At 46.6% G+C, this 27,571-nt stretch overlaps 1 protein-coding gene across 1 annotated transcript in view; it reads right to left on the reverse strand.

The window, feature by feature from the left end:
• The window catches only part of dpy (fibrillin-like protein dumpy), a 121,182-nt gene that overhangs the window by 77,368 nt on the left and 16,243 nt on the right, over positions 1 to 27,571 (reverse strand). Inside the window, 25 exon segments of the mRNA XM_076371860.1 lie at positions 42 to 294; positions 366 to 516; positions 596 to 1,011; positions 1,103 to 1,484; positions 1,562 to 1,750; positions 1,856 to 3,616; positions 3,716 to 3,964; positions 4,060 to 4,353; positions 4,445 to 4,876; positions 4,990 to 5,241; positions 5,311 to 5,496; positions 5,568 to 6,083; positions 6,308 to 6,541; positions 6,617 to 6,751; positions 6,860 to 6,982; positions 7,064 to 7,301; positions 7,398 to 7,531; positions 7,741 to 7,860; positions 7,994 to 8,239; positions 8,627 to 8,876; positions 9,131 to 9,378; positions 10,117 to 10,233; positions 10,622 to 10,726; positions 11,187 to 11,382; positions 11,475 to 11,530. Of these exon segments, the coding sequence (XP_076227975.1) occupies positions 42 to 294; positions 366 to 516; positions 596 to 1,011; positions 1,103 to 1,484; positions 1,562 to 1,750; positions 1,856 to 3,616; positions 3,716 to 3,964; positions 4,060 to 4,353; positions 4,445 to 4,876; positions 4,990 to 5,241; positions 5,311 to 5,496; positions 5,568 to 6,083; positions 6,308 to 6,541; positions 6,617 to 6,751; positions 6,860 to 6,982; positions 7,064 to 7,301; positions 7,398 to 7,531; positions 7,741 to 7,860; positions 7,994 to 8,239; positions 8,627 to 8,876; positions 9,131 to 9,378; positions 10,117 to 10,233; positions 10,622 to 10,726; positions 11,187 to 11,382; positions 11,475 to 11,530 (7,283 nt within the window).

Raw genomic sequence — 27,571 nt, forward strand, 5'->3', positions numbered from 1 at the left:
TCAAGCTAATTTAAATTACGAGCAAATGATTAGACACATACAGATGGGTTCCCTGTAGTTTGACCGGGACATCTGCAGAGAGGTACGTGATCTTGCACAAAGCATTCTGCATTCCTACCACAGATACGTGAACTGTCGCAAGGATTAGTGCATCTGTTGTCAATACAAGCTGCAGAAATTGGACAATCGAAATCTGTGAAGCAATCTCCGGGTTGTTTACAGCCAGACTTGAAAGGATCCCCTACCAATCCGTGTGGGCAAACGCAAGCGTATGAACCCTCTGTATTTTGACAACTAAAAAAGATATTGTTTCATTAAAAAAAGGTATCTTTACCAGATAGTTATTACACAAATCTGATACTTACACTGCTGTGGAATGACAAGGATTTTCTAAACATTCATTGACATCAACACAGATGTCACCTGCTAGAATAAATCCAGGATAACATTTGCAAATTCCTACATGGTCAGAAGCTATGCAGTTGCCATATCCACAGTTCATTTGATTGCAAGGACCTACATAATATAAAAAAGGGGATTAAGTCATATATCTATGACAATAATATAAAATGAACTGAAAGATGTTACTACTTACTACTACACTTGTTGGTATCTTGATTACAATATTTATCCGTGGGACAATCGTTGTTGGAAAGACATTCCACTCTGAAGCATCCAGAGGCATCACCAATGTAGCCAGGTTGACACTGACAGGCAGCTGTATGATCCACAACAGTACAGACAGTATTGGACCCACAATCGCCCAAGGAACAAGGATCAGTACAGTTGTGATGAATGCAGGCTTGAGTATCAGGGCAGTCTGCATTTATGTTGCATTGATGAGGTATCACACAACCTGATCCCACAGGATCACCTGCTGTGCCTTGTGGGCATATACAACGATAGGATCCATGAAGATTTATACACTCTGCACTAGAGTGGCAGGGTTCATCGTTACATTCATTGATGTCTAGACAGTGTTCTGGTCCAGCAATGAATCCATGACTGCATCTGAAAGCATCAATAAATGAAATTGAAGAGACCGGTTCAAAACATTAATAATTCATACATAAGATAAGCTTTAATATATTTATACAGTTACCTGCATTTGTTCTTAATGCAGACTTCATTGTCTTTGCAGCCAGCATCAGATGTACAACCCACCTCACAGACTCCATCAATACATAATTCTCCAGGCAAACAGTTGCTATCACTATAGCATATCTTCACACAGATACCATTCTTACAGCGTTCTCCTTGAGCACAGTTATTCTGTTCAGTGCATTGACATTGACAGAACCCAGACTCACAGACATGTTGACTTGGACAATCTTGAGCACCTTCACAAATATTAGGTACCCTAACACATCCTTGTTGAGGTGTAGGGTTTCCATGGAAGCCAAGTGGACAAGTACAAGTTGTAGCATGATTGGTGCAACTACAAATTGCATTTGGCCCACACACATCTAATATACCGCATGGATCTAGAAAAAGAAATCATTATGTAGACAACTATGTAACTTGGCAATGAAAATGTCTTGTTTACTTTAAAAAAAGATACCTTGACATTTATTATTGATGCACGATTGTGTGTTAGGACAATTCTTATTGCTACGACATCCCAAAATGCATCCTCCATTCACACATGCTTGATCCAACTGACACTGACTATGAGATACACAAGGAAGTACACACTTGCTGTTGACACATTTTTCTCCAACAGAACAATCTGTGGTTGTTCGACAGACAGCTATAATAGAATTTATTATGTTAAAAAAAATAATTTAAAAATCTTAAACCAATCTGATACACGAAAATTTAGACAAGTAGAATTAGTTATAGAAATGTGTCTTACCTATACACTGTCCCTCAAGGCACACGCTTTCCTCGCAATCAGCATCAACAGTACAATAATTCGCAGATCTGACGCATCCATCCTGCGGACCTTTGGTGGATGGAACGAAATTGTGAATGCACTTGCACGTGGGCTGGCCATTGATGATTTCGCAAATCGAATTTGATCCACAAGCATCTTCGCAAGGATTAATGCAACGATGATTGTGGCAAATAGAGTGAACTGGACAGTCTTTACCACTGGCACAATATCCTTCCGGCTGGCATCCTTTGACGTAGGGATCTCCGACAAAATTTGGCGGACATTGGCAAACAGGATTGTTGGATGGTCCCGGTACGCAAACGGCGGTTTGATGGCATGGATTCGGATGGCATGCCTCGATCGCAACGCACTCTACATCCGGTACAGGATTTGGTCGAAGCCCGGGAGGACATTGGCAAATCGCTCTATGATCATCCGCTATGCAAACAGCATTAACACCACAAGCATTTTCGTCGCAAACATCGTAACAGGTATGAGTTAATCTGTTACAAAGCTGAGTAGGTGGACAGTCAATATTGTAAACGCAAGGAACGGTACGACATCCTTTGATCATGTCCGTAGGATCGCCAGCAAAGAGTCCTGGCGGGCATTCGCAATTTGCAACATGATTATGAACTATACATAGAGCATTAGGTCCACAAGAAATAAAGTTGCAAACGGGTTGACAGGTCAATAAACCTTCGTCTGTGCCTCTGCAGGTCTGATCTTCCGGACATTCGCTGTCGGTTGAACACTGATCCTTCTTAGGAGTCTGACATCCCTGTCTGTCATTTGGATTACCAATAAAACCAGGTAGACACTCGCAACGTCCACGATGTCGTTCAGTTATACATTGAGAATTGATGGCACAGGTGAAACTGCGGCATACAGGAGCACATTTCAGTACACCTAGGGTATCTGGTCTACAAGCTTCAGTTGCATGGCAGTCATCGTCGGAAATACAATCAGGTACTGATGGTTTCTCGCAAGATGATAATATCGAATTCCATTCATAACCATCTTGACACTTGCAAGTGGCATGACCAGGGATTATGTCGGGTTCACACTTCTGATGGGCACCGCAGACTATTTTACTACATGGATTCACACAATCACGGGCACCATTGTCAAGAACAATACAGAAGAATCCTTCTTGACAATCTGAATCACGGATACAGCCAGGTGTTATAACAGATTTGGAAGGTTGGCAGCCTTCTATCAGGTTGCTGGGATTTCCTTGGTATCCATCGATGCACAAGCAAGAGGACACATGATGCTGGGTTACGCACAATGCATTTGGACCACACTGGAGCTTACTACAAGCGTCCACGCATTTCCGGACCCCTTTGCCAACTTGGAAACAGATTTGTTGGGGTTCACAATCCAAATCGTTAGAACAGTGACCATGAAGATGGCATCCTTTGCTGAGATCATTAGGATTCCCGCTGTAGCCTGGAGGACAAACGCAAGCACCATCCTGGCAGACTGAACGCGGACCACACCTAACATCACTGCACCGGTTTATGCACTTGCCATGCACGCAACTATAGTCGAAGGGACACGGCACTGTCTCGCTGCAGGTACACGTTGCAGGATCGGTGCATGGACCGATTTGTACTTGTTGGCAGCCGATGAAGGGATTGCCAAAGAAGGCTTCTTTGCAGCGGCAATCGTAGCTGCCAATGGTGTTAATGCACACCGCATTGCTTCCACAGGCATTACCGTTGCATTCGTTAATGTCTGAGATGCAAATTTATTAAGAAAACCTTCAATACTGTCCTCTAAATTTTATACTATATTTTACTTTATAGATTTTATAATAAGTAGCAGCATACGAACCGTGACACTGAATGTAAGGATTCCCCGCATATCCTGGAGGACAAAGGCACTCCACAGCGTTCGGCCCAGCGTTGCAATGCGCGTCCTTGCCGCACAATGCAGTGGTGCAGTCAGACTTCTCTTGTACTCCGCAGCCATGATAGGGATTCCCAGTGGTGCCAGGATTGCAGACACACTTGGAATCTTGCAAACTGTACTCACAATGAGCGTTCGAACCGCAGCCAGGATCGCAGGTGGCAGGTTGAATCGCTGGAGTACAACAAAGCTCATTGTTGAAATATAATTCCAGCAGTCGGTAGTACAAGCAAACGTTGCGTTTAAGTGATTAACACCGCATAACTTACGGGGCATGCAAAGTAGGTCTGGGTTCCCAATGAAGTAGGGATTACAAACGCATTTGTTGGTTGCAGGGTCACACGAAGCTCCCACGCCGCACACTACTCCTTCGCAGCGTCGTTTGCACCTGCCGCTTATGCACACACTCGGTTCCGCACATGGCACTTCCGGAGAACAGACATCCGGTAGACATTGGCCACCGGGGAACGGATTACCCATGAAACCTTCGATGCATTTGCAAGTTGGCCCGCTGTAGCTCACGATGCACTGCGCTCCAGAGCCACACACGAAGCCATCGCATTCTACAAAGTAATTTTCAATCATTCCATTAACCATTCTTTAACACAGCAAGATAATTAATCAAACATTTCAGCGTGCTCTTTGGATACTCACGAGAAACGCATTCGTTGTTCTTGCCCTCGACGAATCCTATCACGCATCGACACCAAGCAGCGTGTTTATCAGGCTCGCAGTACGCGTTCGGTCCGCAGGGTATGTTATCACAAGGATTCACGCATCTACCATTCACACAAGCGAAAATATTATCACAGTCGTCGTTAGAAGAGCACTCGGTTTTCGGTACAGCCACTCCTGTACACCCAGCACCGTAGGGATCGCCCACTGTCCCCTTCGGACACTCGCAAATGTGATCTCCCTTCGTGTTAATGCAGTAAGCACCATGCCCGCAAGGATTGTTCGCGCACTCGTTGACGTCCACGCAGCCGTGTTGCGGGTCTCCCTCGTAGCCAGCCTCGCACATGCACTTGGGAGGGTCGCTCGGCGTGCACTTTGCATTGATACCACACGGAAATCGATCACAGGGATCTGAAATGACATGAGAGTGCAAACAATGAACGATACAACTAAAATCTGCGGCGTTCATCTGTAAAGAACAACTTCTAGAATCATAGACAGGTATTCCGTGGAAGAACGCTTACTCTTGCAAAGGTTTCCATCGAGAGCATCCGTGTAAAATGGCGGTGGACAAACGCATTCGCCAGGCTGCACGCATTTTTCGTTCGCCTTGCACTCATTATCGCTGGTGCATCTTTTCTGAGCAGGGGAACAAAGGCCATTGTAAGGATCTCCGCCGTAGCCGTGTGGACAAACGCACTGATAAGATCCCGGTAGGTTAATGCACTCTGCTCCGTAGCCACAGACCTGATGGCCAACGATGCACTCGTTTATATCTGTAAGTAAACGTGGATTTATTAGCACAGGTGACTATAAATCAGGCGAATGAACAATTATATACGAACCTTCGCAGGAACCGTCGACTTTAGTGGTGTAGCCCTTAGGACAAGCGCAGTAACTAACTCCTCCAGCAATCGTTATGCATTCTGCGCCGCTTGGACACTTCTCGCCCTTGGAACACCCGGCCAGCATACACTTGCCATTGACAATCTTGTACGGTGGTTGGCACTGGCACTCGATGCTGTTGCATTCTACACAGCATCGCAGGTTAGTAGTATCACAGGTTAATCGAACGTGCTTAACTCAAAATACAATTTCTTACCTTCGCAGAGCGAGAAGGGATTCCCATTAAAGCCGGGCGGACACTGACACTCGTAGCTACCAGGCAGGTTCTTACAAATGGCGTTGACGCCGCAAGCAGGCTTGTCCCTGAGCTCCATGCACTCGTTGATGTCTCTGCACTTGCCGGTTTCGTGGTCCCGAGTGTAGCCCCTCTGACAGATGCACACGCTGCTGCCGATGAACTCATCCTTGATGCACTGTTCCCCAGCTGGGCAGGGAGTGCTGGGCCCACAAACGTGGGGAGCTTTCGATTCCTGGCAACCGCCGCTGTAAGGATCGCCTGTGGTACCACTCGGACACTGACAGGAGAATGAACCGGGCTCGTTGTTGCAGATTGCACCCTGAGGGCACGGATTGATCGCGCATTCGTCAATGTCCCTGCAGCCACCCTTTACTCCCGGCTTCCCTGTGTAGCCGCTGCGGCACAGGCACGTCGCAATGTCGTTGGAGAGCATGCAATGAGCGTTAGGTCCGCAAGACAGGTCCTCGCATGGATCTAATTAAAAGAATGGTAAATATCACTCAATTCCTTTGACTTCAAATTAAATATTATCCTTCTGTTATCAATTATATCCTAGGGCAAACGTAACCATAGAATGCATAAAACTTTCCTCTCTTTTCAATAAATTGCTGACAAAGTTGTGTCGATCACAGTTGAAAAATAAATCACACAGCAAGAGGTTAATCAATGGGGTTTACAAGGGAACCAGGAGTACTCACGTCTACAGTCGTTTCCAACGTTAGGTTCAGGACACAAGCACCTTTTCTGAGGATCGCAAATGGCGTTCCCTGGACAGTCGCCGTCAACGTCGCAAGTCACTATGCCTACGCACTTGTTGAAAGGATCAGGATCCGGTATGGTCCCTTCAGGACAGGCGCACGTGTAAGAACCTTCCGCGTTCGTGCATGTGGCACCATGGCCGCAAGCGTCGTGTCTCGTACATTCGTCTACGTCTGCGTTCCAGGGGAAGAAAGCGTTACACGGACGGACTCTTCATCCCCGGAATAAGAAATAGCAATGCGGGTTACCTAAGCACTGTTTGAAGGCGTTCCCAGAATACCCGGGCCTGCACTGGCAGCTGAATCCTCCCAAAGTGTTCGTGCAGACTGCGTTTTTGCCGCATCGGCCCGTAGGACCATTTACCGCGTCACACTCGTTTATATCTAGTTGTAGAAGCGGCTCGGAATTATACCCGTAAAACAGTTCGGCTGGGTGGGGGAGGGGGAGGGGGTGAAAAAGTTAATTCTCTATCAAGGATGCGGGACACTTACCAACACATCCAGCCGCGATATCGTTCGGATTAAAAGTCCAGCCATCCTCGCAGATGCAATAAGCCTCATGGCCGTCAGCCTTGCAGTATGCGTGATCTCCGCAAGTCACTTCGTCGCAAGGTGCTGTAATAAAACGCGATCACTGTTGGTAGCCCCGTGTAATTGCCAGCCATCGTCAACGGCAATTACTCCGCGTTAATTTACCTTTGCAGGGTATGTGCGGCGGCGTTCCAACAAAACCAGATTCGCACTCGCAATGGTGACTTCCTCTCGTGTTCGTACAGATCGACGACGGCCCGCAGGGATTCGAGAGACACTCGTCGAGGTCCGCGCATTCAGCCCCGACGGCCTTGAATCCGTTCTTACAGAAGCACTGACCCTCGATGCACTCAGCGTTGTTCACGCAGTCGAAGTTCGACTTGCAGAGGGTAGTCACGTCAACCTGCCGAGTTCGCATTCCAAGGTAGAAAGCAGAGATTAACACGATTACAAACATCAGCGAGTCGTTCGAAGACGTAATGGAGTGTAATAAAATCACCTGTTCACAGGCGACTGTCGGACTGGGGTTGGCACTGTACCCCGGTGGACAGACACAGGTGTATCCAGGATCCGCGTTCTTGCAAATCGCGTACCTTCCGCATGGACTCTCCAACGCGGTGCATTCGTCGATATCTAACATGTAGCACGGAAGTGGACGTTACTTAAAAGTATCAACTATCGACGTTACATCGACCGAAGACCAAATATACCAGGTTTCATTTATATATATAAAAAAAAAGAAGTTACTGTTATTGGTTAATGAATCGTTATGATCTCACGAGGATGATTTCTCTAGCACCAGGTTACTTAAAAATACGTGTGAGTAAATCTCGGTAGCTAACCGCTGCATCCCTTAAACGGATCGCCAGTGTAGTCCTGCTTGCAACTGCAGACGAAGCTGCCGATCGTGTCGGTGCACTCGGCGTTCTCGCCGCAAGGATTTCTCTCGCATTCGTTCACGTCTGTTAATCAACACGGTTAATCGCATGATGAGTATTATTAATGATCGCCGGGGCGGTGTCCAGCGGCATGAAAGAATGCCTTAGAATGAAAGAAAAAAAAAACAACAACAACAACAAGTTAGGGGAAACTGACTTTTGCATAGCGTTAGTCCTTGACCGATGAAACCCTGAGGGCAGATACACTTGTACGATCCCGGGACGTTGATGCATCTGGCGTTCGCCGCGCATGCATCCGCTCGACCGCACTCGTTCACGTCGATGCAACCGTGGGTCGGGTCCATCTGATAGCCGGCCCGGCATCTGCACTCGTAACTACCCTCCGTGTTCACGCAATCTGCGTCCGCCCCGCACGGCGAGCTCTCCTCGCACTCGTTTATATCTGTTAGCCGATGGTTAGCGGTACGTTTTACTAGGATTATTGTGATTAATCTCTGCTACGTTACCGCCGTTACGTGTGAAACCCTAACGCGGGACGAATGGTTACCGCTGTACACGCTTACCGCGCGGTGATTGTGAACGTGAACGATTATTATTAACGAAGCGTGGACACTGTTATCCATGGAATAATCACACTCGGATCTCGTAACAGTTCTCTCTATGTACAGGTGGGATTCGTTCGTTACGTATAACTACACGCTCGCCGTCCCATGAATGCGTAATGATTTACTGGCCAGGGGAATGTGCAATGGAAATTCGTGCTGATCCGCACCGTCACACGTCGGCCGAGGTGGTATCGTTACGGATAATTAGTAATCGCGTTACTCACCGTGACAGCCTAACCAAGGATCGCCGCTCATTCCTTCCGGGCAGGAGCAACGGAAACCGCCGTGCACATTTGTGCACTGAGCCGAACGACCGCAAGGGCTGCGCAAACACTCGTCGACGTCCACGCATTCTTCCTCGGGATTGCCGTTATAGCCCTCCGGACACTCGCACTTGTGGCCGCCGGGTAGATTCACGCAGTGCGCGCCCTTTCCACAGGCGCCCGCGTAGTCGCATTCGTTTATGTCGATACACTGGACAATACCATTGTGATTTGATACAGAGTAAGCCGATGAAATCACTGTATGATCTTGCAAACTGAACGTCTTTCGTTAACTCTATTTCCTATATTTATTTCAGAAATCTAAATACTGACTACCACGTAGGTATACCCTTAGAGTTTCCATAGAACAATTCAGGAAAGTCAACTTCACTGATAATTTTAGCGTTAACGAAACCTTTGCTTTCAGAATGTAGATCTAATACATCTTTGATGCATGACACTTACGCTTTCGTAGGGGTCTCCCGTGAAGCCATCCTGACACGCGCAGGTGTAGTTCCCAGGGATGTTGTGGCAGACGGTGTTGTCGCCGCACGCGCCAGATATCGTGCACTCGTTCACGTCCTCGCAGTGGACCTCGCCGTCGCCGATATAACCGGGCTTGCATTTACACAGGAAGTTCGACGGGAGGTTACAGCACTCGGCGTTCTCCACGCATCTCGCGGCGAGGGCCGGATTAGCGCACTCGTCGATATCTGGGGGAAACGACCGCGTCAGCGTGACACGGGGAACGGAGCGGCGGAACAGGCTTCATCGAACACAGTGAGTATTAAACAATTGCAACATTCAATGGAACCAGGAGATTGCAATTATGAAAAGATAGGATCGAATCTAAGAAACGAAGATTTCAGCATGGCGAATGTAGGAAAGGACAATGCGAGTGAGGGAAAAAGAAAGATTGAAAGTTGAAGCGTCTAGCGACAGTAAAGCTCGCGATGACCTTGAGACCTTCAACTTCGTACGTCACTATAGTGGCACAATTCTTTCTCTCTGACAGTTGTGCGCATTATAATCTAATTAAACGTAATTGCACATTGGAAAATTCAGTCTCAAGTCGCAATGATATTACATTTATTATATGTAGATCGCGCCAGACCTTGAAGCTATACAGCTTCGCTAATCCGTGGCTAAAAGATTAACTCAGAAATCAAGCTTCTTTATTTTCGACGTTTGAGAAATGATGCAGTCGTCTCGTTTGCTACGTTCCCTTGATTAAAATGACACGGTAGAATTGCAATCCTAATTGCTTGAGTAATAAGCGATTGAAGTGTGTAAAAAAGAAAGTGACACTTTCCAAGGTTGTCGAGCGCTATGTTAAAAGGAACCCGGCGGGAATGCGATAGGAATAACGACGTTGCAATTATGAAGAGGTTCCCGATGCCGCAATTATCCAATGCCCACTGCGCTCGAGAAGAATCTCGAGCGCGGCGTACCTTCGCAATGGAAACCGTCGCCCTGGTAGCCGGGGAAACAGGAACATTGAAAGCTACCAAGGGTATTCGTGCAGTGCGCGAATATATCACAGGGCCGATACTTGCACTCGTTCTCGTCTGCAACAGAGATTCGCATTCGCGTTAAATATTATTGTCGCCGGCCGGTAACGCCGCGGACGTAAAAGTTAACGGTACACCCGCGTTTAGTATTCATCGAGGAAGACGCGTCTATAAAGAAGTAACCGTAATGAAGGTGGACGAAACGACACAGGCGAACCGGCCGCCGGATACGCTCGAGTGGTAACTCGAGACCCTCGATTCGGCTGCTGAATGCGCGGCGGCGGCGGGTATCGTCCACAGCGGTAAGGAAAGAGGAGGACACTCTTATCTGTTCGTTGATTGGTTTTCTGGTTTCCCGATGGCCATTACGCACATCCTCCTTCACGGCTCAGTTGACTCGCCGCTCATTAATCCGCGGACACACGGCTACCGGACGGATACTGACCTGGCACTTGGCAGTTGCAACCGCCGAAACCGTCGTTGCAGTGGCAGACGGAGTCCAGGCAGACGCCGTTCAAGCACTTGGTCCCGTCCTCCTTCGTGCAATCATCTGACCGAGCGGAAACAAACAAGGAAAATCAATTGCGAGATGATCCGTTCCGTGGGTAAACGATCGGAGATAATCGTCCTTAGTCATCGCGCCGGAAGACGAGGACTCGCTGATTGCGATGAGTAATTCGTTTCCCAGCGGTTGCGTAAAGGACGAAGGCCGATCGCGACGGACGATGCGCGGCGCAACGAATGAAAATCAATGTCGCCGATCGATCGCGCGGTGGTAGGAAAGACAATAACACAAACACAGACGCGCACAGCGGCGCGACCGCGTCCGCGGTTCCAGGCGGATTGTTCGGCGGGCGTAACGACGACGCCGGAATGACGCAAAAAGGAACGAGCCCGGAGATTGTAACGGTAACGCGACCGAGGGATTACGATACCGAGATAACTATTTTCCCCCCGCGCGACGCGACGCGATACGCTTTTGCTTTCCGGCTCAGCGGGACTGCTCTCACCTGTACACTTGAGCCTGTCGCGTTGTTCGTCGGTACCCTGGTAGCAGTCGACGTGGTGGTCGCACAGTTTCGACAACTCGAGCAGCTGTAGAACGTCCGTCGATTTGTTCACCTGGCAGCCGAAGTAGCCGTCCTCGAGGTTCAGGAAGAACACTTCTCTCCTAGGTCCGCGGCCGAGTCCTCTCAGCGATTCGGCCTTGGCGGGTGGTACAGATACGTTAAATCGATCGGTTCGCTCCGCGTAACGATTCTATAATCTCCACGATCGCTCGCTCGCGCAACACTTACCGGACACAAGGATAGAAGTATCCACACCAGCAACGGCCAGAGACGTTTCATCTTGACTGCAACAGAAGGGAAGATCGATCGATCACACCGGCGTCCGCCACCGCATCGTTCCGCGGGGAATAATGATGTCAGTTCATGCCGACAGGCAAAAAGCGCGCGCTGGAATTCGATTATCGTTACGACAGAAACGGCACGCCCGCCGTTTTTCGACGGTTTCCTCAGTTGCGTTCGGTCCAATTACATCATCCTCCGACGGTCCCGCTCGAGCGGACGCCCTTCGCGACAGGGCAAACAGAGACGCGCTGCGTAATAAGATTTTTGGAATCGCTCGTGCGCGACCGACGCTTCTATGATATACGCTCGACCAGCTTATTCTCTCTCTCTCGTTTATCTTCCTCTCGAGGGATAGACGCGAGCCCCGAAGAAAACGCTCGAGCTCCCTGCGACGAATCGATGAAAAATCCGCAGTCCGGTCGCGATCGCAAGAAACCGACTGGTTTTTTGCCCCTGCGGAACAGGGGAACCGACCCGGGAGCACCTGTCCGACATGCCGGCGCGGCGGCACGCCGGCATTTCCGACCCCCTCACGAACCGACCCGAACCCGTAACTGTATCGGCTTACGTTCAGCCCTGGGCCCCCGAGGACCCAATTTCCTGGTTACACACGGTGTTTTGAAACTCAAGACGCTTCCCGGTCGTTTCGAAACGAGGACACGTTACGTAACGCGACGCAGCGACCGTAGAGAGAAGAAGAATGGACCCGATCGTTCGTCCCGTCGTCCTAACTCCGAGGAATTTCATTCTCGATCGATCATGGGATTGTTACGAGCTAATGACGAGGAACGTGCTCGGTGGAGGTCCATGTTTGTTCCGAGGGGCAATCGCGTCTTCACGGTTCCGTTTTCGACGGAGTTCCACCCGGAGTTCCAAAGCCAATTAATTTTTTACCGAAAGAAACGCATTTCCTTTCGGAGCGCGCCGCGGAACGTGACCAATCTCGAGCGCTCGTGGACGCTCGGGAACCCTCCGGTAGAGGCGTGCCCCCCTCCCAAGACGTCCGCGCGGCGCGGTGCACCGGAAGCGTGATTTTCAAGGGTCACCGGTACGCTCGATTCGCGGAAGGTGCGCTCGCGCGCGCGGGCGCGTGTTCACGTGCAGCGGCAGCTTATGGCGAACGGTCGAACGGACGCATGCCGCGCGGCCGGAGGAACTGACTGACTGGCACGTCGCACGATAAGTCGGGGCTGACGATCAACCACGCCGCGAAATGTTAACGACTGTACCCGCGCGGAAGAAGGGGCGGCGGCGGAGCGGCGGCGGAGGAGGAAGAGGATTCGTCAAGAAGGAACGAGCCGCAGGAACGATCGAGAACGCACGGGAGCGGCGGAGGCTCGATGGAACGTTGAAAGGAAAAAAGAGAAGGACAATTAAGAAGACGGACGGGAGGGAGGCAGACAGCCGGGAAAAACGAGGAGGCGGATTGTGAGAGAGAGAGAGAAGAGAGCGGGAGGAAGGAAAAAGGCGGAGGATCGCGGAGGAAAATGTTGAAGAGGGAAAAGAGCTGCGAGTCCAAGGGGACAAGAGCGAGGAGCCAGAGGGAAAAGATGAAGGGGAAGGATGGAGCGAACCATGAATAGTGATGAGTAATCAATTCCCTATCTAGCGGATCCACGGTTTTAGTCTCGGTCTTGATAAAGATTTATTGCAGCCGCGAACGAGGCTCATTTCAAAAAGGAACTATTGCGGAAGAGACTCGGCGTGTGTGCACGTCATCCAAAAGAATTTTTTCCAGATTGCAAACGCGGAAGCAGAAAATTAAAGGTATAGAGATATCGATGGTGATGCTCAGTCTTGGGGTTGCCTAAAGATTTATTGCGGCAGTGAAGTGCACTTTGAAAAGGAACTGCTGTAGAAGAGACTTGGTACTCGCATGGTATCCAAAACAATTTCCTTGGGATTACAGACGGGGAGGATAAAATTGAAGGTATAGAAATAGTGATAGAGATCCTTGATTTCAGTCTTAGGTTTGCTAAAGACTTATTGCAGCGGACGAAGTGCATTTCTGAAAGGAACTGCTGTAGAAGAGACTTGATGTTTGTATGGTTCCCAAAACAATTTTCTTCGGATTGCAGGCGAGGATGATAAAATTGAAGGTATAGAAACAGCGATAGGGATCCTCGATTTCAGTCTTAGGGTTGATAAAGATTTATTGCAGCAAACGAGGTGTATTTGAAGAACTACAAGGGGCGTGATATTTGTATCCAAAACAATTTTCAGATTGGAGATGCGGAAGGATAAAATTGAAGGTACAGAAACAGCGAAAGGGACTTTCGACTTCAGTCCTGTTTAATAATAAAGACAACTTGCAACAGCAAACGACGTGTATGCAAAGAAGGAACTGTTGCAGAAATTACTTGATATCTGTACGTTATCCAAAGCAATTTTCTTCAGATTGTAGACGCTGAAAGATAAAGTTGAAGGTACAGAAACAGCGAAAGGGACTTTCGACTTCAGTCTTGTTTAGTAATAAAGACTTGTTGCAACAGCAAACGACGTGCATTCAAAGAAGGAACTGCCACTGAAATTACTCGATATCTGTACGTTATCAAAATTAGTTTCTTTGGAGCGGAAGATGCGAAAGGAGGAAATAGGACGTGTGGAGACATCGATAAAGAGACTTTTCCCTGGTTCGATAAATGCGTTTATCAGCAACGCATTACAGTTCCAGGTGATACCGGAGGCGTGTTGAGCCCGTCACTAACGAGCGCGGGCTCGTGGTGCGAGGGAGAGGGACGGGAAGGAGTAGGACGGAAGACGCGGAGGAACGTAATAAAGGAGGGCGTACGAGTGCGATGCACCTGTGGCCCTCCTGCCCCTCCGCAACAGCTTGCGCCGGCCGGCGGTGCCTTCTCGTACCCTTAACTCCTCGACAAGTACCAGCTAGACAGATGGCGAGCCGGCTAGACCAGTCCTCGCCCTCGCGGGCTGAATTTTCGTCACGGAAATTGGCCACCCTCGGGTCCCGTTCGCCCGGCCAATTTCGGATGCATCGATACGGGACACCGTCGCCGCATGCGTTTCCGCAGTTTCATGCGAACCACGCTCGCGGAAACGGCCGATCGCGAGCCTCGTGGCGTAATAACGCCGCACCATGAATTTTGAACGAGCGAGCATGGAATTCCGCTCGTTGCCTCTAAGCGGACACGCCGCGTTCGCCATCGGTGAATTTCTTTTCGCCTCCTTTAACCCTTTCACTGGCGAACGCGTGTGTATTCTTTGATTTCTATACAAAAGGTGTGAAGCTTTTCACTAGAAACATTCAATGAGACATAGACACTATTGGAAACAAACTAATGAGAAAATTAAGTCAATTAACCCTCTATGGGCGGAATTTTTGTTCATGATTATGACAAAATCTATGCAGTACAAAATTAATAAATATCCACATGTGAACACAAATTAACCATGTATTCAATACTTTCAATAATTTCATCGAACGAATATATTTTATAACTTTCAAGTTATAATGACGTTAAACTTTCACGCCTGAGTGTATGAAAGTTTAAGTTAACTGATTACTGATACATGATTTCAAAGTTACATGGGCCTACAGAGGGTTAAGCTATTTTATAGTACTTAATATTATATATAACACTTTATGATTTTGTTATATCAAATCAAATGGTGACTGAGAGTTTGCTATTCTTTTTACAGTTAGCAGATTTAAACTATGAAGGGAGCACGCATCGGAAGAGACTTCTTGCTGTTGGACATCAAGTCATCCCAATAGCGTATCGCTGATCTGTCAATGTATAGGAGAAGCGTAGGTACAGTGGACCTCTAATGTCTTGGCTGACTACCAACAAGCTAGAGGCAAGTGGAAGCGTCTCGATTGAGTGATGCTCGCTCGAGTCGCAGCAACAGTGACGCTTCGATATTGAAAGCTTCTTGTTACTCGCGTAACAAAGAACGCAAGCGAAACAAACCGTGACAAACTGGGATGTAACGATAACAAATAAACGCTGCCACCGACTTTGGGAAAAACGAGGTGGAGCGAATGTTTCCCCCTGCCTCTGTACACCTTCAGCTGGCAGGTAGTCCAAGCTGAAACGTGAGAGATCCGCGATACGTGTAAACACAACCAATCAAATTTCTTTACTGCGTATTTGGTGTTTTGCTAACTAGCGCGACACTCTTGCCAGACGACATCCAAATATAGCGTTGTGTAATGGTTCTAAGTTGAAGCCGTTCGCACTTGAAATGGCTCTAAGCGCCGCGGTCGAAGGGTTAACCCTTTGCGGACGAATGTCGACATATTCGAATTTCCATATTTGAAATAGCTAGTAAACTATTCTTTCTATTATGTAACACTAAAACTACCGAGCACATTTTTAAAATGTCTTTGTAAAAGCTACAAGCGTGGATTTATTAAGATTTCAATTGACTAATATTTCAGTTTAGTTATTACTTAATCAGCTTCTTTAGTCGTTTTTGAAAAAAGTATTCGCACCTTTTCAGTAATCAAAAGAAAAAGTCAAGGAATGGTTCATTTTGACCCATCTACTAGTTCTATTGTTTTAGTACTCCGAGAGTTAAAGTGCACAATAATCTCAAACAATTAAGGCCATATAAAATTGAATGTCTTATAAATTCGAATGTTACAGCATTCGCGTCATTTTTCATCACATTGAAAATGAATGCTACAGCATTCACGTCCGTGAATGTGTTAAGCAATCAATATATAATTGAATTTCATCTGTTGAAGGTTTCGTTTCAAAGATTCTTCGTCCGCCAACGGTTAATTCTATCTGACGTAGGAATATTCATTTCTCCAGCGATCGGAATCGCTGCGTTTACACGATATTTCACTCGTGGATCGTTATCTTGACGTTCCGCGAGGATCTCAGGCCTGCAGGTGACCCCCGCGCGGCGCCCATTCAGCGTGCGTTCCCTCTATGCAAATAGCGGCTGAGAATCGCGCTCCGAAGTGCTCGCGGCTTCGCGGAGCCGCCGCTCGGTAAGGGTATCGACAAGAAATGTGTTACGGTGTCAATGATATCATCCGGTAGGCAGACAGAAGGAAACGATGACAAAACCTATCAATTAGCCGGCGACGCACACACACCAGACCGATGCCGACACGCGTGCTTCTGCGTATGTCCACGGTGCCAATAACGCGGGACTCCCACGCACGGTATTGCAAAACTCCAGAGAAAGAGCGCGCGAATTCGCCAGACTCATTTTCCATGGCCTACTTTCGATTCCGCGAATTCGAATCGGCTTGGATCGGCTCGCGATAGCAGCTGACTGCTCTTCTTATTCGTGTTAACACTTTGCACTCGGAAGTTTCGTCCAATAGAAATATTTTAACATTTCCTGATGAGATAAAGACATCTTTATATTCATGTTTCGAAGACTAAGTCGCAAACAAATGATTTAATCACTCAAACACCAAGAAATCAGCACATAGTTTCTATTTCTCCTATCCTTTAAGTAACTGATATATAATTTAACTTCATCTGCTGAAGATTTCGTATATTTCAAAGAATCCTCGTCCGCAAAGGGTTAAATATCTCACGATTGTTCTAGTAACCGAGAAACGACGCTCTCCTGTCTCTCAAAAACAAGGATAAAACTTTTTTAAAAGAAGAATCTAAATGAAGTCCATAAAAGTCCAAACTAAAATTTCCTTGTCCTCGTGAAATAGAACTTCCTTTGTTTTTCAAAACGATCGTAGCTTTTCCTGAAGATCGCCGGTATAAATTGCGCTCGACCTTAGCCGCTAACTCTCTCAAGGATCCGCGAAGGATCTCGGCTGGAGGACACCGAAATCCTTCGCCGATTTCCCTCCATATTTATCCGGTGACGATCGAACCGCCGTGTCGACACCGGTAGAACGTGTTCCGTGGACGTTTACCGATGACTTAATCCGATTTAATTATCATTCGACTCTACGCGCCGCTCTATCAAGGATAACGATCCTGCGGAACCAAACGCGGAGACGGGATTTCTTTTCTATCGCGTCCGCGCCCACGGAAGCTCGCGTTCCCCGGCGCCGTGAAAGCGCTCGCACGCGACACGATACATCTTGTTCCGTGTCCAGTTTGTGCTGTCTTTTGTTCAGACGCGGCGGGCACGCGTCCCACGCACCTGGACCTGGATTAGGGAGAACGGTAAAAAATCTCGGCCCCACGTGGAGCACGCTTTCTTCTCCGACGCGATTAATTAACCCGTTGCCATCTATGATTCGTTTCTTAACACGTTCAGTGCTACGTGTACCACGTGTGGTACACGCCAATTTTTGAAAATATTTTTAAAACGTTCCGTGTTAACGCGTGTACGACCCACACTGAATCTTCCGTTCAGACCGAAAATGAATTCTCATTGAAAACTGAAGAATTTTTTAAATAGTTACTGTAGAGTAAAATATAGTGTATACTTAATGTCATGTATACTATATTTAATTTTATTTCATTGTAACTCTTAACCTTTTGCACTCGAAAATATTGTTCTCGACAAATATTCATTACGATATTTTTGACAACATAAAGAAATATCCTGCATAAATTAACAGAACTATTTTATTTCCATATTTTGATACATTAAATAGCATTTAATATTGAATTTTAAATTTTACCATTTTGTTGGGTCGAAGCAAATGGCGACTGAAAGGCGCCCCTCGAGTGCAAAGGGTGAAAAGAACAGCGCGAACGGAAATATAAAGAAACAATATCAGAATATAAAAATTATCAGGAATTTGAATATAACTGAATATTTTATTGAAGAAATCAATACAGTTGATAATTAATATTCAATTTAAACTCCATAGAATCGAATAACGTGCTACTCGTGTCAAATTTCGTTTGAAGCGTTCGCCGAGTCACTATAAGGTAAGGAATTAAGGATTCTCCTATTTCGGATCGTCGACCCTGTTTCGTAACGTTTGAATATTCAAATTGATGTGATAAATCGATGTCGTAGGCGGAGACACCGGAGTACCTGGGAGAAATTCGACGGCGGCCGATTTTTCCAGCGGAGATGCCACGAGTCCGAACAATCGAAGGAGGAAGGTACTGTTAGGCGTTTAATGAGGGACGCGAGGCTTGAAACAGAGCCTTAATTATTACATTCTTGCCCGTTTTCGCCGGCGAAACCGCGGGACGCAGACGTTGCCGCGGGTTTATGAATATTTATCAATCGTTGCGCTATTTAACGGTAAACAAAAATCGCCCGCGAGGCTTTCTCCGTGTCCAGGCACGCGCGTCCTTTCGCAAAAAACGAGCACGGTTGATTAGCGAAAGAGAAATGCAGCCCGTTATTTCTGTGTCGCTACACGAGATCGATGGGCAACGACGCGATCGATGTACGCGGTGAGTCGTTCAACTGTGTCACCGAAAATTTATTCACCGAGAAGGACGTTCGAGGCAACAATTGCTTTCCAACGGGAGTTTCGTACGATCGATAGGAAACAACTTTCGTAGGAAACATCGTCTTCTGTGGCGAACGATTTCGAAGTAAACTCAGGTAACACGAATCGAATAGCTCACCCTGTATACAAGCGAGCATCGACGGATCCTGAATTCGTTAACGAAGTGAAACCTCCCAGGTAATTGACATTTAAGTTTCGATCCTTTCGAACGGACGTTTTCTCAACTCCGTTTTCGAAAAGTTCCACTTTTTTTAACCAGAATTCGACGATCGGTTCGCTCTTTCACATTCTAGGTCGATCCGGTTCACCCTGAAGCCGAGAAGAGGAGGAGAACGCCGACCAGAGAAGCTGTATCACCATCGTTAAGTTAACACGCAATTAGAGTCGAATAGTAATTAAACTATAGATATCTATTCACTTTATGGGAAATCTGGAAATGCAAAACTGCGGTGATCGCACTTAACGCGAGAGGTGATGTATATAAATCTCTAAATGATTAGCACAGTGTTCCGTACAGTGTCCGCTGGTAAAAAGCAATTTCCATAATTCCGTTTTTCTAATTATGTCCTTAAATTGTTGAATTTGCATGGAGATCCGCAGCCTAGTAACGATCCTGCTATCCACGGACACTTGACACATTCGATGGTTCGCGTGATACACGGACATCGCCGATCGCCGTCGTCCCCGTCTCGCCGGCCCCGCGGCTCGCTAATTAGCGTCATTCCACGACGATCTTCAAACGGGGAGGAAGTTTCGGTCAACGTTACGAGTTGCGATAAACACGGTGCGCGGCCCAGTGATTGATCGTATCCCGGCCATTAAAGCTTCCTCCCGATTATACGCACACTTTAATTGGTTTGCCGGTTATTAAAATATCGTTAAACGTATGGACTGAGGGTAAGATATTAGATGAAATGAATCGGATGATTCATCGGGGTTCGATGGGCCCTATTAATAGAATCCGACTACACAGTACCGGTTTCCGTTTTCAGGGAAGGTGGATGTTGACCCTCCCGGTCGGCGCATTTTTACGCATACTGATCGTAGCAGCGACCGGGAGAGAAGGGGAAGTCCCGGGATGCGATGCCCCGTGCGAACCGCCGCCTCGGTCTGCAGCGGCGGTTAGAAAATTTCCTATTCTAAGCACGAGCCGGCGCAGCGCGGCGCGGCGTCCATCGTGCTCGCCTGTGGCAACATCCGGCATGAATCAACAAAGTATAAAGCCGAGCGAGCGATTCGGGCCTAAAACTTACGCCCACCGCGAGCCGGCGAGAGAGCGAGCGGCGAGCCAGGCGAGACAGAATTATTTCGTTGCAAAGTGAAAGTTCTTCGGGTTGCCGTGGTACAAACGAAACTGGCGCGACGCGTGGGGGTCCCTCTCATCGCCCATGCTCGACCATCAAATTACTTATCGGACTTTTTCCCGAGTTTTTTCTCTCAGGACATGATCGCGACCACGGTCGAATTTCAAGTGTACCCTTTGCGGGGCCTTTGTTGCGATTTTTTCGCGTTCAGTCGGTTGGAAGCCAATGCGGTTAACACTGGAACTACCAGATGGATCAGAATTACCCATTCCTCGTTTATTATTTTATAATAGTTGAAAGTATATGAATGCTTCAAGAAATGATTAGAATAGTTGATTTATAGATATAGAAATTAAAATATTAGGTAACTGACATCTTAGTCAACGAAATTCTATGGTTTCTATACATTATGTTTAAAATCAGTTCAACTGATCAGTAGTTCTAGTGTTAAGTGCAGAAGAGTTGAGAAAATTAATGCTCTGGCTTCAGAAATTATTGTCTTATGTATTCAGAAGCTATAAAACGCTTTCTGATATGGAACAAACGAGGAAACGAGTAAATCATTGAATAATTGGAAAGAATATTCTATTAAAATTTACAGAAATCAGAAAATCGACTTTGGCTTCTGAATGATATGTTGTTCACATGATTTTTATACACTTGAAACATAGTAGATGGACTGAACGAAGCGTTTTACAGAAATCTCATATACGTGTGTCTTTGCTTCTATCCGCTGCTACATTGTGAACAGTTCTGTTGTAGTGGCAGATAGATGCATAGAGCATGAATATAGTAAAGGTAGTTAAAATTGTCCTCTTTCTGGAGAATAATGGAAGATCCATGTTCTTTAGTGTTAAATATGGGAAACGGTAACGATAAAGACACGCCAGTTTTACGTGGAAAGCAACCGCGAACCGAAACTCTCGCGGCCATTGTTTAACGAGGTTTGCGTCATCGGTGAATGCTAATGAAACGTTTATCTCTGCGTTGATTCAGGCGAATTAATTCCGCGGACAGCCTTGGACAGAATTCTTGCCGAAACCGTTGTTGTTCACCCCGTGCGTGGGAAACCGCGATACGGATTGGATGGACGTAGGGTAAGTCCAGCAGAGGTGGCCCAGATTTTTTAGAAGAATTATTACGTGGTAAGTATCAATGATACCTAATAAGAAGAAATATATTTATGAAATTAAATACATGCAACGAGAGTAGTTAACCTTTTGCATTCGAAACATTCAACATTTTCTGATGCAATATAAATGACTCCCATTTCTATGAAACTAACTGATAACGAGACGAATTAAGACAAAACTACTTTCAATATTTCAAATATTCATGCACTACACTCAATACAAATTTCAACTTCAGAATTTTCCTATATTAAATCAAATATTGACTTAAAATCCTTAGGTGCATTTGTTAGAACTATATCGTTAAAAATGCACTGGTAAAACAAAATATTCCATGCTTTCTATGTTTAGATTTCTTACAAACCATACAAATTGCTAACAATAATGTTTCATTTAAACTTAACACAGCTCAATGATTTATGTTTATTAAACCATATTAGAAATCTTCGCCTCTAACACAATATCGTAAGCCAGAGGATTAAACCTCTCTCAATGCAAGATTCACCAGAAACAATTGAGAAGATTCGACAATCCAACATACCTAACAAAAAGGAATAAGATCTATAAACCTAAATACAAATGAAAACAATAGTTAAATAGGCCTGTACACAACATTCAATACACTAAAAACAATTGGGATTTCAGGCATTGAACAACTTGAACTAGGACCATTTCACCCAGAATTACCCAACGTCCACCGATCACGTCTCAACGGAAACCCCGAGGACTTCGCAGGGACGTTCCAGCTGTTTTCCTGCAGCTCCAGATACCAGTGAGCCTCGCGTGCATCGAATTTCTCGTAACAACCGGCTGCCATCCCGACGCAGAAACGCGAAGCGCGAGTTCGTGGGACGGTAGAGCTCGACGCGCACGCCGATACCGTTACGTTTTCCGCAGATTTCGCGCTGGTCCACGCTACGATCCGCGCCGGCAGAGACGCTCCGCGTCGTAAAATGGCAGCCGGCTGGCAAGTTCTAACAGTAAAGGTCCCTCGTAACGCGAACATCATCCGGATCAAGCGAACGGCCGTCCACGAAATTCCCTTCGGTGCGTTCAACCCGTTCAAACGCTCATGCCGCGATCGGCGAACAATTGCGTCGGTCACACGGTTCCCCGAAGGTCTCCCTTTCATTTGGTCCATCGATCGTGGCCGTCGGTTACGTCACGAGCCCGCGAAACGGGCAACGACGATATCGAAACGCGGTCTGCCGACTGCTCGCCGTCACCTGTACACTGCCTGGACGTTGGAGAGGCAAGAGAAATCGATCGCGATATGTTTCGTTCATAGTTTTCCATTGGTCACGTGTAATCAGATTGACTTAGTTAATTGGTAATAGCCACTTAGTAGAGTAGAGCCCGTTGTAAAGCAAGAAGTGTGCATTAGTCGCAGAAGTCGATGCTTTGAAGTTCTTAGAAGGGAAATTCAGGAATGTTTCGGCTTCTGAAATTGTTAACATATTCGGAAGCTATAAAAGAAGGGCGTTTCGATGAAACCAGTAATCCTTTGATAATTATTCCATTACAATTTACAAAAGTAAGAAGATATCAAGAAATCGCATTGACTGAGCGACACTTGAGGAACTTGTTTGACTGCTTTCAGTATTTTCTCACCGAAAGTCTCACTTTTATAGTTATTTTTCAACATTCTTTAACTCTCTTGGTGCGACATTTAAGTTCTCTTTTTGCCTCTGCGAAGTTCAAGTTTACACAGTCGTATTAGTCTATTAGTAAAAACATTAACTTCTAATGAATTTATGACACATTCAAAATCTAAACTTGCAATCTCGTAGCGCAGTGATCGCGTCAACACTAAAACTACCAGACAGGTCAAAATGACCCATTCTTGATATCTTCTGTTGCAATTATTAAAAAGACAACAGACGTTTCTCTGAGAAATGATTGAAAACATTGATTTAGCAATACAAATTGAGTCGCAAATCAATTAAAATCTCAATAGATGCACTCTTGGAGTTCCTACAAACAAATTTCAAAAAAATTAATTTAACTGCTGGGTAGTGTTAGTGTTAAGGAGTACCACTGTATCAATTAAGGGCGAGGAAAGATGAAAAGTGACCGACTAGGCTCGCATTCCTAAGCCTAGTCATCGAGTGGTAGCAGCATCCTTTTGCGGAGACCGTCTTCGGAACGGATACCGATCCGATACGTCCGTAGGGACGCGATCCGCGCGTAGGACGTGAGAAAAACCGAGGGAAATCCGAATGGCATGCGCGCGGGACGCGAAGAAGCCGCGGCGTGCGAACGGGAGCCAAGGTTCGCGTCTTTGGCCTCGATCGGCGGCGGTTACCTCCGATTCGATTCAACCTGTTGCCGCGAATAGGCACCGCTGCCGGCTGAACCTTGACCCCCGGCGCAGCCGAGCGACGTCCCGGGGAATTCCGATATTCTCGTTAAGTTACTTTTTGCTCGGCGCGCTTCCATGAAATTAATTATCACGTTTAATTGTCGACGTTCAGGGGAGCACGGTTCATTATACTGGCTACTGGTTCAGTAAGAGTTGCAGGGTTTATATGTTTCATCTGCAATGGTAATTCGCGGCGAGAGGATAGCTTCACACTCTGATAACCCGCGGGATAGATTCGTATCGAGCTTGTAGTACCGTGCACGCGTGATTATTCGATCCTCCGGGACTCAGCAAGAACGGGGAAAGAACAGGGGTAAATAATAATAACGGTAACGTTGACTAATTAACTAGCACTACGATTCCTTTGTAGTCCCTTTGAGGATACGACCTTCGTTTAAAAACTCTAAACAAAATCGAGTGATTCGACATCTTGACTCGCGGACGTTTATCTTATACTTTAGTCTATTGTCCTTAGAGAACTACGTTCGTTTATAGCTGAAGACATGATAGTTTCGAGACTAGAGTATTACAACGCGTATTCGTACAATTGCAATCAACTTATTTAGTAACAGTTTAAGACGTTTAGATATCGAGTATTTTAATTATTGTTTAGTTACGGTTTATTCAAAGTATTCGACATCGGTCAGATTGACGGGTACCGTAAATCTAGCGTCGAATATCAAACGAAAAGACAACCGCGTACCGATCCTTCGTTATCAGAACAATTAAATTACCCGCAGCTTTCGATTCCAGACGCGGAAACCCGAGGTTATCGTTACGACGACATCAGACCGCGAGGGGTTAAAGGTACGCCGCGAAATAGTCCGAAACAGTGGCATTTATACCGTCGAAGGTCCATTCGAATTTTTCGCGAGTCCGACGCGATATCGCGGGGCAAAGGGTTAACGATCGCACGGGTACGCGGCTCGCGGATGAGGTAAACAGCTTCAATGTTTAGCCGATTCAATTACCCGCTTTACGAGGGAACCGCGAGAGGAGGCGAAGCGAGAGATCGAGCCGTCCGCCGCGCCGGGGTAATCCTCAAACTTATCAGCCATGAATGTTGTCCGCGGACACGCGGGGAACGTTAATTACCGAAGCGGCGTAAAACACCAATTATCACCGGTGGCAGCCGGCCCGAGGGAGCGCGACGAAATTCCTCTCGAGTTGAGTCGAGCCGAGCCAACTCGCCCGACTCTCCCCCGGATGAAGACGTCACGCGTAATGCCCGATGATCGAATCGTGTCATTAACGATTATTCCAGCCGACGAGGCGTCCACGTTTATTGCCGGGGTTATCCCTCGGGCTACCGCCTCGTCGGTCCTATCGCTTATTGGCAAAGCCGACAATCTTCTCGCGTGAGTCCGCGAGCGAGACTGGCTAGCAGCGCGCGCGCACCTTTTTTTTCCCACGAGCCGGCGGGATCGTAACGGTACGATGTTCTGCTTGTTCGATCCGTGAGAATTCGCCGGGCGTAAAGAAGAAAAAAAAAGAAAGAGAAACGATACCAGAAAGAAACGCGGGGGAAAAAATGCAAGTTCGACGGTCAATTAATTTTTCGTTCGGGCCGCGTTTACGCAACGGCTATGGTAAACGAGCGATCGTTCGAGTAGAGCTCAAGGATCTTATAGCGATCGCCTCGGTTTCTTTTCTCTCTATTTTTACATACCGTTCGATCCCGTGTGCGCGCGTGCAACGATTTTTCCACGTGTGCATGCGCAATCGGTTAACGGATGCTTTCCCTAAATATGGGAAGACTGGTGACAACGTGCTGTTTAATGGACTGTCGCGGCATCGCGCGCCGCGCGCCGCGCACCGCTGTCGCAAGCATTGAACTCACCGGCGGGCCGGCCGCTTAAGGAATACGCGCGCTCGGCGAAACGTGTCACCGGTTATTCGCATAACAGGCGTGCGCAGTTTCATTATCACATAATGAACGTGCTAGTTTTATTGTAACGGTACGGCGCGATGGGTATCGGGTTGAAAGGGTGCAGTGGGAGGGATGAAGACGTTTTCCTCTGAGTTGGCTGATTTCATTTAGATCGTCGAATCTATTTTCTATTGTTTTTCGTGTATCGTGAATCTTCCACAGGAAATTTAAATGTTCTTATATGGTACTTCTATAAATGTTCTTTTTGTTAGGTAACAGTGTTAGAAAATGAATTTTCAATTATTCTTAGTATAGTGAGTTTCGCAAAAAGAGCTAATTTATCTATTCTTAACAATAGTCGATCTAGATCGGTGCAAACGTTAATCAAATGGTGTTTATAAAATCCAGTATCCGTCAATCTGACGCGTTCCATAAACCTAGTGTTAACATACGGCGATGATTCGAGAAATAGAACGTGCAGGACGCGGTGCATTCTGTTATCGTGTATCATCTCCAGTGTCACATATTTGCGATGCTCGACATTTTGTACCTAGCGCGAGGAAAATTCTATTGCTTCCATGGATGATTTTATCTAGAATCGTAACGCATGATGTAACGTCTGGGAAGTTGGGATTCTTTCGTTGAATTTCACTCGTGTTTTATAAAGACGACTTGTCGCATTTAATGAAATGTTCTATATAGTGGAATGTTGAACGCTGCTCGTGAACGTGATGTATTGGTACACAATCATCGCGCTGCACGTTGCTCCGGAACATCATGGATTGTTGCTCGCCTTGTCGTAGGAGTAACCTTAGACCTCGGTCATTTTAGAAAACAGTACAAAAATCGTACGTATCTAATAAACTATAAATTATGTAATATAATACAAACACTGTCCTATCGTAGTGTTAACTCTTTGCTCTCGTCAGTTTTTCACTAGAAATATTTCAACATTTTCCGATGAGATAAAGACTATTTTTTTGCGAAACTAACTTGATTGAGGAACAAAGCTCTTTTATCTCAATATTTCTCAAATTAATGCATCATACATAGCATAATATTAAACATCAAACTTTATAGTTTAACGTACGAAGTCAAGTGGTAGTGAGAGTCACCTCTCGAGTAAGTGTTAAAAACCTGGTTCGCCATAATCTCGAACCATCAGGTAATCAAAATGGCAGAAACGTTGGAGACAAGGCAAGCAACATCCCACGATGTCCCGAAGGAAGAAGTAAAATCTACAAATTTCTCTAGCGACCTGTGACCTGGCCGTTTCAGCGAAACCTATCCACGGCTATTTATAGACATGCGTCGCATCGCATCGCGCCGCACCGCATCGCATAGCGTCGCGTCGCGTCGCGTCGTTTGTCAAAGCGGCCAGCGCAGCGACGAGAATGAATCGCGAATTGAAATTGCCGGCGCGAGGATACGCACGAGCTGCGACCAGCAACGAAACAAAGTGCCGGATAATAACTCGCATCGCGGCTCGATGGACCACTTAGGGTACACGGCTAACGCAGAAACGGCGGCGTTATTATCGGTTTGGCCGGGCCCGCGCGTAGAGTACCTACGTACGCCTGGATGACTACTGCAAAACGGTAAATTACAGCAATTTTCCTGATCGCCGTCTAACACGTGTTGCCGACGGTTAAACGGACAAATTGATCGTTGCGAAAATTCACCGTTCTAACGTTTCTCGCGCCGTACGCCGATTTTTTTCCGCCGGGCTGAAGCGCGGCTCGTGTGGAACGGGAAATGGATTGCCGGATAAACAGGAATTATCCGGCGTTGTCCTCTGCGTCGTTGGATGAGAGCCAAGTACGTACATACATGTATGTACATTTTCATCTCGATAAGATTGACCAATCGATTAATTTAAATATCTGGTCTGATTCACTGATATTTTTAGGTGCTTGTTATCGCCGAGAGAACAATGAAAAATATCTAGAACCGATGGAAAATGCAGACAATTCATGGAAAGGAAAAGAATCGATGAAAAATA

The sequence above is a fragment of the Nomia melanderi genome, chromosome 11, assembly GCF_051020985.1.
Source record: "Nomia melanderi isolate GNS246 chromosome 11, iyNomMela1, whole genome shotgun sequence".
NCBI classification, from domain to species: Eukaryota; Metazoa; Arthropoda; class Insecta; order Hymenoptera; family Halictidae; genus Nomia; species Nomia melanderi.